The sequence below is a fragment of the Callithrix jacchus genome, chromosome 5 (assembly GCF_049354715.1).
Source record: "Callithrix jacchus isolate 240 chromosome 5, calJac240_pri, whole genome shotgun sequence".
Classification (NCBI taxonomy): Eukaryota; Metazoa; Chordata; class Mammalia; order Primates; family Cebidae; genus Callithrix; species Callithrix jacchus.
The window spans coordinates 72,001,425-72,014,417 of record NC_133506.1 but is presented as its reverse complement, the minus strand read 5'-3'; the positions used below and the strand labels follow the sequence as shown (position 1 = coordinate 72,014,417).

Genomic DNA, 12,993 nt, shown 5'->3' with positions numbered 1-12,993 from the left:
AAAACAACTTCCAAACCCTAAAGTTCAACCCCGTTACTAAGGGATAGCTATAAAATTTAGACTATATGTTATAAGCAAATATAAACTGTTTTGAAAAACTTCAAATCTTTATCAAAATATGCCATGACAGGAGCTGTAAACTCAAATCTTACCCAGGCAAAGGAAGTGACTTGAGTGAAGTACCTAGGTGGGCGCAGCAGCAAACCAGAGAACATATACCTCATACGAAGGGGCAACCTAGTCGCAGCACACCGAACAGTGACATGGGCTCAAGGGACAACAGGCTTGATTCTTAAAGAGAAGCCTGAAATCCAGGTCTGTGCATGAGTCTCCTAAATTTTACACATTGACACAATTTGTGCAGGCAAATTAAACATATCTGTGGGCCACATTTTGACTACAGCCCTTGTGTTTTTATACTTGTTATAGATGTGTTTCAAAATGGTTGTGTGTAAAGTATTTACATGTAAAATATTTCCTTTAATTTCAGATGTTTTATCAAAACAAATCAGGCCCCAAAATGTAATAAAAATTGCTATTAAAACTCACAGTTGCTCACACCTGCAAGTCCAGCACTCTGGGAGGCCAAGGCAAGAGGATCTTGTGAGCCAGGAGTCTGAGACCAGCCTGAGCAACACAGTGAAACCATGTTTCTTCAAAATAAAAAAAAAAATGCTCACAGGCTCAAAACACTCACACTTCAAGAATTTTTCCAATATTTATTCAATTAAAATCTACTTGTATTTATTTTTCCCAGCTTGTTAACCAAATGGATAATTAGTCCACATGACTGCCGAAACTAAATTGTTAAAAGAATCAATATTTGTACTCTTACTAATTTCAGGGTTTTCAGTGCTTAAAACTGCCATCTTGATTATTTCAAACTCTGTGAACTTAACAGAGATACTGAGATAGTTCATAACAGAGCTTCAATTAAAAAATAAGTCTAAGTGTTTGCCAGCTCTAATCGAGAAAACTGCTTGTAATAAAGATTAAGCTGCTTGTAATAAACAATAATCACCTGGATGATAACAAAGACAGAAAATCCTAAAGGAGTCAGCCTCTGCTTACTGAAGGGCTATGAGGTTGGGAAGGAAAAGGTATTCTGGAAGCTGAGAGATATTACCAATAATATTCCTTTTAACTTCCCAACCCAGAGGTAAAGAAAGATAAAAGTCAGGATAATAGTATTGAAAAGAGACAGATTTAAAGGAAGTAGCACCTATCAAACTCCAACTCCTCTAGAGATTTCTTACGTTTCTGAGAATGGGCATTTACATATTACACCTACCTATTCACTGGCTCTTAACCAGGACTGTATCTGAAGTTTTAGGAATTTACTGCTGTTGTTAGAGACAGGGTCTCACTATGTTGCCCAGGCTAGACTCAAACTCTGGGGCTCAAGCAATCCTCCCAATTCAGTCTCCCAACTAGCAGGGACTTCAGCCAAGTACCACTATGCCTGGTATCAAGGAAATATTTTAAAACATAAACTTGTTCAGGCTTTATTAGACTTATTATATCAAAAGTATTCAGGGAAGAGCTTAGACTTGTAGATTTGTTTTCATTTCCTCAGGTTGCTGTGATGCACAACTCTAGCTGAGAACTAGAACAACAATTACTTCAGTCTCATCTCTCACCCACATGACCAGTTCCCTTTAACATTTGAGGATTTTGTCAAAAAGAGGAAAGAATAAGAGACAGTCATTTTCTAAAAACTCCATTTAGTTTTCCTGGGTAGGAGTAGCACAGGAACTAGTAAACTCAAAATCCAACTTGATTTTGCTATTTCTAAACTCCGCATCGCCCACCTTCCCGTCAGGACGTTCTAGATTTGAGGGCTGAGCGCAGACCCTTATCTAAGTGGCTGTTTCCTACTCATCACCACCTAGTCGCAGCTAATCTTGTTTCCTCAGAGTCCTCCTAAATTGGATTCCTAGGCAAGTTCACAACTCACTCTCTTCCAAACTGAAAACGATGATCCGATTATCCCCAAAACTGAAGAAAACCTTGTCTAAACATATAAACTAGAAAAAAGAAATAGTAATAACAACAAAACACATTTAAAAAAAGGTCACCTTGGTATTTTTCCCTCAATTACCTAACCTCCAAGCTGGCCTCCATATTTCTAGCTGCTTTTTTTGCCCTTTCCATTTTGCCCTCCTAAGCTTTGCCACTAAGAGCTAAACTGCTTGAATGTGTGTTATTTAAGAACTTGTTTTTTCTTGGAGTTTTAAGATGAAGTCTATTTCCAGGGCAAATTTTGCTTTCTTGTGTTGTTTTTCCTTAGAAAAAAAAATTGGGAAGAAAAAACAATTTTTAAGTATTAACTTTGACAAATTCAGTGTTTTCAAAAATATTTACCATATGTGCATAAAAGAAAGCTGTGCCCTCTAATGCTGCTTTAAAAGTATCAAGATTTGAAATATTAGGTAATTATTTCAAAATATTCTTATTCAGGGGGTTCTTGAGCTTCCAAATATGGAAAACTGACAGTTACATATGTCAGTGTTAAATGCATTTCAAATAGTTTGAAAATAAAGTTGGTTGGTCAATACCTCATTTTTTGCCTCCTTGTTTGTACTGTATGAAAGCAGTTTTTCTGCTAGTGATTCGTCTTCATTATGCACAGCATAGTGCAGAGCGGTGTTGCCGTAGATATCGGGAAGGTCTGGATCAGCACCCCCGTCCAGCAAAATAGTTGCACATTCCTCTTTTCTGCATTGTACGGCCTGTCATTATTAGACCAAGAAATAGATTACAAATGCTAGGAATTCAAAATAGAGGTTTTGCTAATGAGTTACATTTAAATGAGATGAATTCATTTTTGTTCTGTTGAGAAATGTGAAGTTTATGAATACTGATGAATGCTAAGTGTATGATAGAATATATTGTTTGCTAGGAAGAACAATGGCAAGGAAAACCTAGCAGCTCCACCCCCCCACCACAGAAAACCACTTGGTGCATTCCAAAGTGGCAGGACAATATGTAAATATCATACACCTGTTAAAACTATTCTTTAAGCTATCTGACCCTGCCCCAGTGGCTCCCTCATGAAGAATACATTTTAGGTTGTTTGATCAGTGGTAAGTGGGCACCAGCTGCCTACTTGGTGTTTTGTGTTATGAGAAAATACTGAACACCTGTTTGTTAATAATGATCACCTGTTCAGAGAGATTAACTGCGTGGGTCAGAGTCTACCTGGGGCCTTCAGCCTGGAATGCTGTCAGCCCTGAGCCTCTCAGTTTGGAAGGCTGCTGGCCCCCCGATTGACCCACTTTGCTGTTCTATCTGGGTGTCTGCCTCTCATTTTCTTCAGTGCTGCCTGGGTGGGAGTCTCTACGGCCGAGCTTGCTCTCAGTCATTCTACTACGTAATCAGAGCCATCTCATGCTGAAATACTTGGTTACTATATACCTTTATCAGAGCTGTCCTCTTATTGCTGTCAAAACAATTAAGTTGACATTTTCTGTCCACCAGGAGAGCTACCACTGCTGGATGTCCACTGGTGCATGCCAAATGCAGAGCCGTCCTATGACAGTAAGAAGACTTTTTAGGAAGTTGTATTGTACTATCTGAAAACACACAATGATTCACATATATCCATAGCACTGGATAGAATGTTAGTCCTCTGTCTTTAAAACAAGTATTTAATTTTCCTGAGAAGAAAGCACAGTATTTACCAGCTCTTATTTACTACATTAATGAAATGTAGCTTATTTGAATAGACAATGCTTTGTCTCTGCTCACGCCTGTAATCCCAGCACTTTGGGAGGCTGAGGCGGGTGGATCACGAGGTCAAGAGATTGAGACCATTCTGGTCAACATGGTGAAACCCCATCTCTATTAAAAATACAAAAAATTAGCTGGGCATGGTGGTGCGTGCCTGTAGCCCCAGCTACTCAGGAGACTGAGGCAGGAGAATTGCCTGAACCCAGGAGGTGGAGGTTGCGGTGAGCCGCGATTGTGCCATTCCACTCCAGCCTGGGTAACAAGAGTGAAACTGTCTCAAAAAAAAAAAAAAGGAAAAAAAAATTAAAAAACAAAAAATGCTTCGCCTCTGGATTCAGTTCACCTTGAAGTGAAATCCTACTGTAAGATCTGTCACTTCTTGTTTCTCCATGTTGACCAGGATGGTCTCGATCTCTTGACCTCGTGATCTGCCCGCCTCGGCCTCCCAAAGTGCTGGGATTACAGGCGTGAGCCACCGCGCCCGGCCTGCAACACTTTTGCAATAGAAATAACCATTTATATTTGCTCCTGGCTCACGGAGAGGCCTGGGCCCCCGACCCTTCCGAGGTTTCTCCATCCGGGGTACCGTGGAACCTGTGGGCACCAGAAAGCCCGGGTCCCCGACAGGACGGCGCGCCCGCCTCCTTCGCCTGGCCATTACCTATTCTCACTGTCCCTCTTGTCCACGCCAGGGCCTCCGGGCACCAGTACTCGCTCCAGCCCCGGGACGTCGCCCAGCCAGGCAGCTCTGTGGAGCTCCCCGAGATCTTCCAGGTGGACGTGATACTGAGGCGGGGGGAGGATGAAGTAGCAAATCGGGTTGAAGGCGTCCGCTGCACCCTCGCTTCCGCTGTCCGAGCTGTCGGGCGGGCTCCAAACTCTGTATCTCCTCCTCATGGCGGAGACTGCCGCCTTCGGAGACCCCCTCAGCCCCTCCCCACCCCTCCCTGCTTTTCTCCACCTCAGGAGGCCAACAGTAGCGAATTACTGCCGTGACCACAACCTCCCACGAGGAAAGCCCGAGGTTTCCAATCAGTGAAAGGAGCACCTCCGAGCCAAGTAAAAAACGTCAAGCCAAGCGACCACCGCCAAGCCAAGCGATCGCCTCGAAGCCTCACGGACAACGAACGCCAAGCCACGCGGGTAACGGCCAGGCCCTCGCGTGTGACGTCATCGCACTTGCTCCTGCTCCTGTGACGTCACTGCACCTGCGCACACCTTACTGGTGCCCCACACATTCCGGCCTGCTTCCTGCTTTCCCCGCCACCGGAGAAAACTCCTTGGCCTACAGGTGGCGCTGCAGCTCCGGCGCCGGCCTGGGCTGGGGGGTCCTTCCGGGTGGCGCCGTCCAGCCTGCCTGTCATCAGGGAGTGCCGCCTCACAGCGCCGCCGAGCACCTGCTCCTCGGCTTGCTCAGGTCAGGCGTGCGGACCGGTTCCCGCCCCTGTGCCGCCATCGCTTGGCCGCCCCGGGCTAGCCACCGCAGCGGAGTTGCCCCAGAGTCATCGCTGCCAGGACACAAGCCGAGTCAGGCGGCTGGGTCAAAGCGAGCTGCCCGCCCCGCGGGAAGGGCCTACCCGACGCCACTGCCCGCCCAGCTCCTACTCGGCTGGTGCCTAAGCCAGGGGACCAGTTCTGGGCATCCCGCTGCCTGGGGATGGGGCCGAGCAGCGGCTCCCCGCTCTGAGCTGCAGCCACCGCGCGCATCCGCCCAGGGGCCGTGCGGCTGGCGACCCGGTTGGGTCGGGGAATGCCAGGTGCCGCTGGGGTGCTCGCCTCTAGTCCGCCCTGTCCCTGCAGCCCGCGAGCACTAGTGTCGGTCGGGCGCGGTGGCTCACGCCTGTAATCCCAGCACTTTGGGAGGTTGAGGTGGGTGGATCACGAGGCGAAACCCTGTCTCAACTAAAAATACCAGAAAAATTAACTGGGCGTGGTGGCAGGTGCCTGTAATCCCAGCTACTCAGGAAGCTGAGGCAGGAGAATGGCTTGAACCAGGGAGGTAGAGGTTGCAGTGAGCTGAGATCATGCCATTGCACTCCAGACTGGGCGACAGTGAGACTCCATCTCATAAAATAATAAAATAAAACATTAAAATCTGTCCAAAAACGTGTGCCTTACTGGTGCCCCACATATTCCAGCCTGCTTCCTGGGTGATCTGGCCCCATGTGGAATGCTAATCCCGAGTTCGTCCCCCTCAGCACAGCCTCAGCCCATCTTCTGGGAAGAACTCGGCTACCAGGAACTTTCATCCACATATGGTTGATGCCCATCCAGTTCTCCTGCCAACCTCCTGAGCCAGGACAGGAGGCCCATGGGAAGTCTGCTTCGGCCTCTAGGCAGCACCACCCTGGGCTCCGGCTTGATCTGAACGGCCTCCAGAGGCTCAGCTGACCATGCTGTCTCATCGCTGGGGGCCAGTGAAAGGGCTTATGGCTTGGCTTGCCCAAAGAGGCTTCCACATATTTAAAGGCCAAAAGGGGACCCCTCCCCAACCAGGCAGCAGAAGTGCCTCCCCACTCCCCACATGCCAGTTTTCACACTGGGCTTAACTACAGGAAGCAGGCTCTGCCGGCTCACACTCACCCTCGACCATGCAGACACCTGCCCCAGTCTCTCACAGGGTCCTCACCCTCATCAGCCCAACCCCTGCTGTAACAGAAGGGAGCTCTGCCAGGCGCAGGCTCCACACTCAGACAACAAACTACAGACCCGAGGACCTGCCCCACGTGGGTGCCACGGGGAAAGGACCTTGGGGGCTGGAGGAGGAACAGAGTGGCAGAGCCTGGAGTCTGAAGTCCCGGCTTCCAGCACCGTCAACACAAAGCCTCAGCCACCCTTCCCAGCAAGCCCGGGGATCTGACCCACAGAGCAAGAGCACTTCCCTGGAGGGCCTCCCACTCTCTAACCTCTAGCTCTAACGGACCCCTGTCAGACAGACAGTCACAGCTGTGCTCTGCAGCCCCCCGAGGAGCGGGTGAGAGGACTTACTGGCCACGCAGAGCAGTGTGGAAGAGTCACATCGCAGCTGGAGCAGCAGCAGCCACGTGGGAGCTGCGTGAGAGCCGAGGTGAACGCTGCACAGGGGCTTTGGCCCACTCAGCTTCCCTCAGCCAGGAAGCCAGAAGGTGGGGACAGCAAGGACCCACAGCAGACAGGTACTCTCAAACACACACTCTGGCACAGCTGTGTGTGGCTTCCTGAGTTGCAAGCTGGACCCACAGCAGGAGCTTAGGGGGCACTGGCAGCCCCGCTCTATCACCCAAGCTGCAACCCACACTTTCATGGGACAGGGAGCTGAGGTTTGGCCCAGGGCCACAATTCTGGGTGTCATCAGCAGATGCGGGAGGTGTGGGGGCAACATGAATCCAGCCTGCCATCTGTGTTATCCAGCTGAGTCTGTCTCATGGCCTGCCTCAGAACCTGCCCCCAGACAGCTCAGCCTATTGTCTTCGGGAGTGGCTGCCTCAGCATTGAGCTGGGGTCCCCCTCCCATAGGAAGTGCCCCCCACCCAGCCAAAACTGGGCTCCAGTAGGAGCCCGTGCGCTCAAGGCCCTGGGATTTTGGAGGGCCAGGTGAGTGGAGAGACCCAGGGCACTGAGTGACATCACTGCGATTCCAACTTCGCTGCAATCATTCTCTTTAAAACCAGGACCGCAGCCTGATGCTGAAACTGATTTAACAGGGCTCTGAGTCACCAGGATAACAGAAGTAAAATTCTATAAATCTTCTAGCATTGAATCTAGCATACCTCTGATCCACCCCGGCATTCCAGAGAACACGCCGTTGACAGTTTGCAGCATATTTAAGGGCTGACTTCAGGATCTGTCAGATTCTGTACCGTGCGACCAGTCTTTGACATGGAAGGAAATCTCCTGCTCCCCAGGCTGCTGGGCATGCAGGGCGGCGCTGTGAAACATGACTCCCCGCAGGGATGGCGCTGTTCTCCACAGACATGGTCCAGGATGGTGCCCACGAGCCACGTATGGTACGAAACCCTTCAAATGTCACCAGAACAACTGACAGCTGAATTTTAAGTTTTATTTAATTTAAGTTAAATTATAAAGACAGAGCATTCAAGTGTCTCTCACATGGATGTCTGCAGCCCCAGGGAGGGAACTCTGAAATGTTAGTGTGTAACACAGAATGGACAGTGGTGCTGACTTCATTGCAAGATAGAAATCCGGGTTATTTTGTGTCTCACTGAAAGCTTGTGGGCTAAGGTTTCGTGACGATCCGACAGCACTCCAAACACTTTCGCCTTGTCTGCTTTGGTCTGACAAAGTGCCCATGGCTACTACATCGATTATTTAAGATCACGGTTGACCATTTTTTATCCTGTATGAAACAGAAGTTAAACAGCTGAAAAAGCAAAAATCCGGGTCTGATGGTTTTCTGCCAGGTCATGATGAACCCATCCTAATTCTGTTTAACCTCGTCCCAGGCGGGATCGAAGCCCGTGGCCCAGGCCTATCTCCCCGGGCCACTCAGAGCTCTGTGACTCTCCTCCCCTCAAAGCATTCTTCGTTCCAAGGACACTTGGGAGAGCCACAGGGGCCTCCTCTCCCAGCCGCAGAGCAGGTCCCTGGTAGGGCAGGGCTAGAACCCAGACCTCAGCTCCCTCAAGATTTCCAAGAGAAGACTGGAGTGTGAATTTCACGGTGCCTCGGGAAGCCAGGCAAAGCTGATGGCCGAATGCTGGAGAGGGAGAAGGGCCATTTCTGTACCTCTGCAGACTTCTAGAATGCTGACTCGCCCTGCATCCATCCCTGTATTTATCTAAGCGTCAGTGCCTCTGGTCATGAGACACAGAGGGGTCCGTAACGCCCGCCTGACGGTACCTGCTTTTCCCACAAACCCAAACTACATTGCCAAGGTCAGGGGCTGGGTTGGCTGAGTAACACACCTAGTACAAGGCTGGGGGTTTGGCAAATATACACATCACCGAAAGAGGTGAATGTCGTTTCCCAACTCGCTGGATACAAATGCTCTCGGACCAACCTGAGGAATATTCTACAGCAAAAACTGGACTGTACTCTTCCAAATATCAATGTCATGAAAGACAAAGCAAGGCTGAGGACCTACTCCAAATCAGAAGAGGTTGCAGGGAACTCGCAGCAGGGCCTGGTCCTGGACGGGATCCTGGACCAGAACAATGGATTTCAAACTCGTTATAGGGACAGCTGGCAGATTTGAAACATGAGCTACAAACTCACAACTTTTGGAGTGATGGGAGAATACTACACATTTCCTTTTAAAATTTTATTTTAGTTGTATTTTTATCACAGGAGAAGGATTTAAGCTTATTTCCTGAATTTGAGAGCTGTACTATGGATACTGAGAGGACGCCCCTGCTCTTAGGAAATGTCCACTAACACCTTATGGGTAAACGTGGAATGACGTATGCAAATCACCCTTCCTGGTTGTTCATGTTCAGAGAAGACTGGAAGGGAAAGGGACAAGGGAGGAGAGGAGGGAACAAATGAAAGAAAAAATGTGGCAAAATGTTCTTTGTTCTAGTCTTGAAACTCCTGTAATTTTGAAATTATTTCAAAATAAAGTTTTTTTGTTTGTTTTGAGACAGAGTCTCACTCTGTCACCCAGGCTGGAGTGCAATGGCACCATCTCGGCTCAATGAAACCTCCACCACCTGGTTCAAGTGACTCTCCTGCCTCAGCCTCCTGAGTAGCTGGAACTACAGGCACCTGCCACCATGCCTGTACTAATAATTTTGTATTTTTAGCAGAGACGGGGTTTCACCATGTTGGTCAGGCTGGTCTCGAACTGCTGCAGGTGATCTACTCACGTTGACCTCCCAAAGTGCTGGGATTACAGGCATGAGCCACCATGCCTGGCCTAAAGTTTGTTTTTTTTTTAATTAAAAAAGAAAAAAGCTTTTCTTCTTCCCCTTGACACCAAAAAGAATGAAGCATTTAAAACATGGCCAGGTCCAGTTGTGTGCACGTACAGTCACAGTTACTGAGAGGCTCAAGCCACTTGGAAAAGCTGGATCCCAGGAGTTTGAGTCTAATAGACAACATAGCGGGACTCTGTCTCTTAAAAAAAAAGTTGCAAAATGTTCAGCGATGGAGGAGATGGGCCTGGTGCGAGGTGAAAGGGCAGCCTGCAGGCGGGCGTGGTGGCTCGTGCCTGTGATCCCAGCACTTTGGGAGGCTGAGGTGGGAGGATTGCTTGAGCTCAGGAGTTTGAGACCAGCCTGGGCAACATGGTGAAACCCCGTCTCTACTAAAAATTAGCCAGGCGTGGTGGTGAGCGCCTGTAGTCCCAGCTTCAGAAGGCTGAGGCAGGAGAATCTCTTGAACCTGGGAGGCGGAGGTTGCAGTAAGCCAAGATTGTGCCACCGCATTCCAGCCTGGATGACCGAGCAAGACTTCATCTCCAAAAAAAAAAAAAAAGGAAAGGGCTGCCTGCTGTCTTCACCGAGGACATCCCATTGTGCCAGTGGACAGAGGCTGGCCACAGCCTTCAGAGGCAGAAGATGGTTCTATTCCCCCACTTGCCTTCTGAGTCTTAGGATGCCAGAAAGACTGACTCAGGAAGAGTAAGGACATTGCTGACAAGAGACCCTAGGGCTGCAGAGCAGTGGTGATCACGGCCTCTGACTGAGTGCTCGCTCCATAAGAGTGCCCGCTCAGTGCCAAGGCCTCACCTGCTAGTCCTCACCTGAGCCTCTCAGCCACCTACAAGTTCAACCCTACTTCACAGATGAGGGGGATGCCATCTCCAAGAGAGGCCACACAGCCAGTAAGGAGCACAGCTGAAACCCAAAAACAGGTGTTTCCTCCAGAATCAGGACTCTGAACCATCACAAACTCTCCTGCCTTCAGGTCTATTGGTGTGTTTTTGTTTTTGAGATGGAGTCCTGCCCTGTCGTCCAGGCTGGATTGCAATAGTGCGATCTTGGCTCAATGCAAACTCCATCTCCCGGGTTCAAGCAATTCTCCTGCCTCAGCCTCCCAAGTAGCTGGGACTACATGCACGCACCACCATATCCAGCTAATTTTTGTATTTTTAGTAGAGTTGGGGTTTCACCATGTTTGCCAGGCTGGTCTTGAACTCCTGACCTCAGGTGATTTGCCCATCTTGGCCTCCCAAAGTGCTGGGATTACAAGTGTGAGCCACCACATCTGGCCAGGTGGTGTATAAACTTTAAAAAAGCAGAGACTTCATTCCACAAATACAGGCTGGGATCCCCACATTATTAGGTGCTGCGGACTGAACTGTAAACACCCTTCAAATTCATCTGTTGAAGCCCTAACCCCCAGTGTGGCTGTTCTTGGAGATACAGCTTTTAGGGAGTCATTAGGGGCTGGGCGTCGTGGCTCGTGCCTGTAATCCAGGCACTTTGGAGGCCAAGGCGGGCGGATCACCTGAGGTTGGGAGCTCAAGACCAGCCTGACCAACACAGTGAAACCTCGTCTTTAAAAAAAAAAGTAAGTCATTAGGTTGAGTGAGGTCATAATCCAGTAAGATCGGGGGGCCTGACAAGGGCCACCTGCACACACCAAGGAAAGCCTAATTGAGCAAGACAAGCAAGAGGGTGCCCACCATGCTAGCAACCTGATTGTTGGCTTCTGGACCTCAGATCTGTGGGGGGCTGAGGGGTGATGGGACAGGGAGAGAGCAAGGAGTGGGCTCTCTTGTCCTTCATAACTGAGGGGCTGCGAGGTGAGGGCTGCACTGGGTGCGGGGACCAAGGCTCCTTTGAGGCTTGGCTGTCCTGCTGACAAGCCCCTACTTCTTTCCTGCTGTCTAGCCCACACTTCTGATGCTCCCTGGAGAGGAGGGCACAGGCCCTGAACACACACTGGCACTAGAAGGAGACTGGGGCACTTCCCCAGCTAAGCCCTTCATTTCACACACAGGGAAGCTGAGGCCCAGAGAGGTGAGGGGACTTGCTCAGTCCTTCCAACTGAGTACGTGGCGCAGGCGTCCCCAGGGCCCCAGCCCCCACTGCCATCCTATGTGACTTTCCCCAACAGGCATTCTACCTGAGCTAAAGCTGCTGCCTGCCTCTCACGGGCCCTCTGAGGAGAAGATGGCCACATCACAGGATTAAACACTACCACAAAAACCCGAGGGAGGGACAGGAAGGCAAGAATTCTTTTTTTTCTTTTTTGAGACGGAATCTCACTCTGTTGCCCAGGCTGGAGTACAACGGTGAAATCTCGGCTCACTGCAACCCCCGCCTCCAGGGTTCAAGTATTTCTCCTGTCTCAGCCTCCTGAGTAGCTGGGACTACAGGCATGAGCCACCATGTTCAGCTATTTTTTTTTAGTAGAGACAGGGTTTCACTATGTTGGCCACGCTGGTCTCTAACTCCTGAACTCAGGTGATCCACCTGCCTCGGCCTCCCAAAGTGCTGGGATGACAAGTGTGAGTCACCGTGCTCGGCCCAAGAATTCTCTTCTGCCAATGGTGTAGGCCTCTCGACCTCACTAACCTACACTGGCCCAGAGGTGAGGGTGACAATTTAAAATAATACAAAGTCTCAACTATTTAAGAATCTGGTCATCCAGGGAGGGCTTCTGGAATTGCTCAAATGAACAGATAAGAATCCTGAGGCAGGTACTGACTGTGGTAGGTGAAACACCACCTCTATGCTAGTTTTATTTATAGCACAGCAAAATTCCACTTCGATGCCTCACAACTACTCAAAACAGGGTTTTTGAGGCAGCATATCCCTAGCCACTCCCGGGAACAGAGTTCTATGAAATGCTCAGTGTTTCATTTAAAAAAAAAAAAAGCTACAATATTTTTTTCTTCTAAGATTTATTTTATAAACATTTAAGAAAAGTTCCTGATATTTATTGTGGGCCTGGTTATGCAGTAACAATCCGCCTTATTCCAAGTGTGCAATTCTTGGTATCAAAAGCATTCTCTTCTCTTAGTTCATAAAAGAAAAAATTGGTTTAACTTCTAATTTACTTCCTGTTATTATAAGGTTTAAAAGCAATTACTGTACTTACCTATCAAACTTACTTGTGTAGCAACTAATTAACCTGGGAAGCCACGATTTGCTGTAGGCTTCACAGCAAGTTTTGACTTGAATCTAAAGTGCGTGTTAGCATCTCACTGTAACTAAATGCTTCAAGTGAGAAGTTTGAGGAATGCTGCTTTCGGCAAAAGAGCCACTGCGGGAGTGAGTTTTGCTCTGTTCACCTGCTCTAGACTACTGTCATGTTCCTCAGCAAGAGAACCACAGGCTAAAACCTGGCTCCACAGTCTTTCTTCGGGGCCCA

At 48.9% G+C, this 12,993-nt stretch overlaps 1 protein-coding gene across 5 annotated transcripts in view; it reads right to left on the bottom strand.

The window, feature by feature from the left end:
- LOC144576436 (coiled-coil domain-containing protein 144A-like) overlaps nt 1-4,861 on the bottom strand; it is a 78,383-nt gene extending 73,522 nt beyond the window's left edge. For all 5 annotated transcript variants that reach the window (XR_013535495.1, XM_078372744.1, XM_078372745.1 and 2 more), the window contains exons 1-3: nt 4,394-4,861; nt 3,418-3,532; nt 2,559-2,732 (exon numbers count right to left, since the gene is read on the bottom strand). Coding sequence is in view for 4 of the 5 variants with exons in the window: in XM_078372744.1 (XP_078228870.1) it covers nt 2,559-2,732; nt 3,418-3,532; nt 4,394-4,629 (525 nt within the window). In the remaining variant the exon portion in view is untranslated. The remainder of the gene's footprint in view (nt 1-2,558; nt 2,733-3,417; nt 3,533-4,393) is intronic.
- Between the last annotated feature and the right edge of the window lie 8,132 nt (nt 4,862-12,993).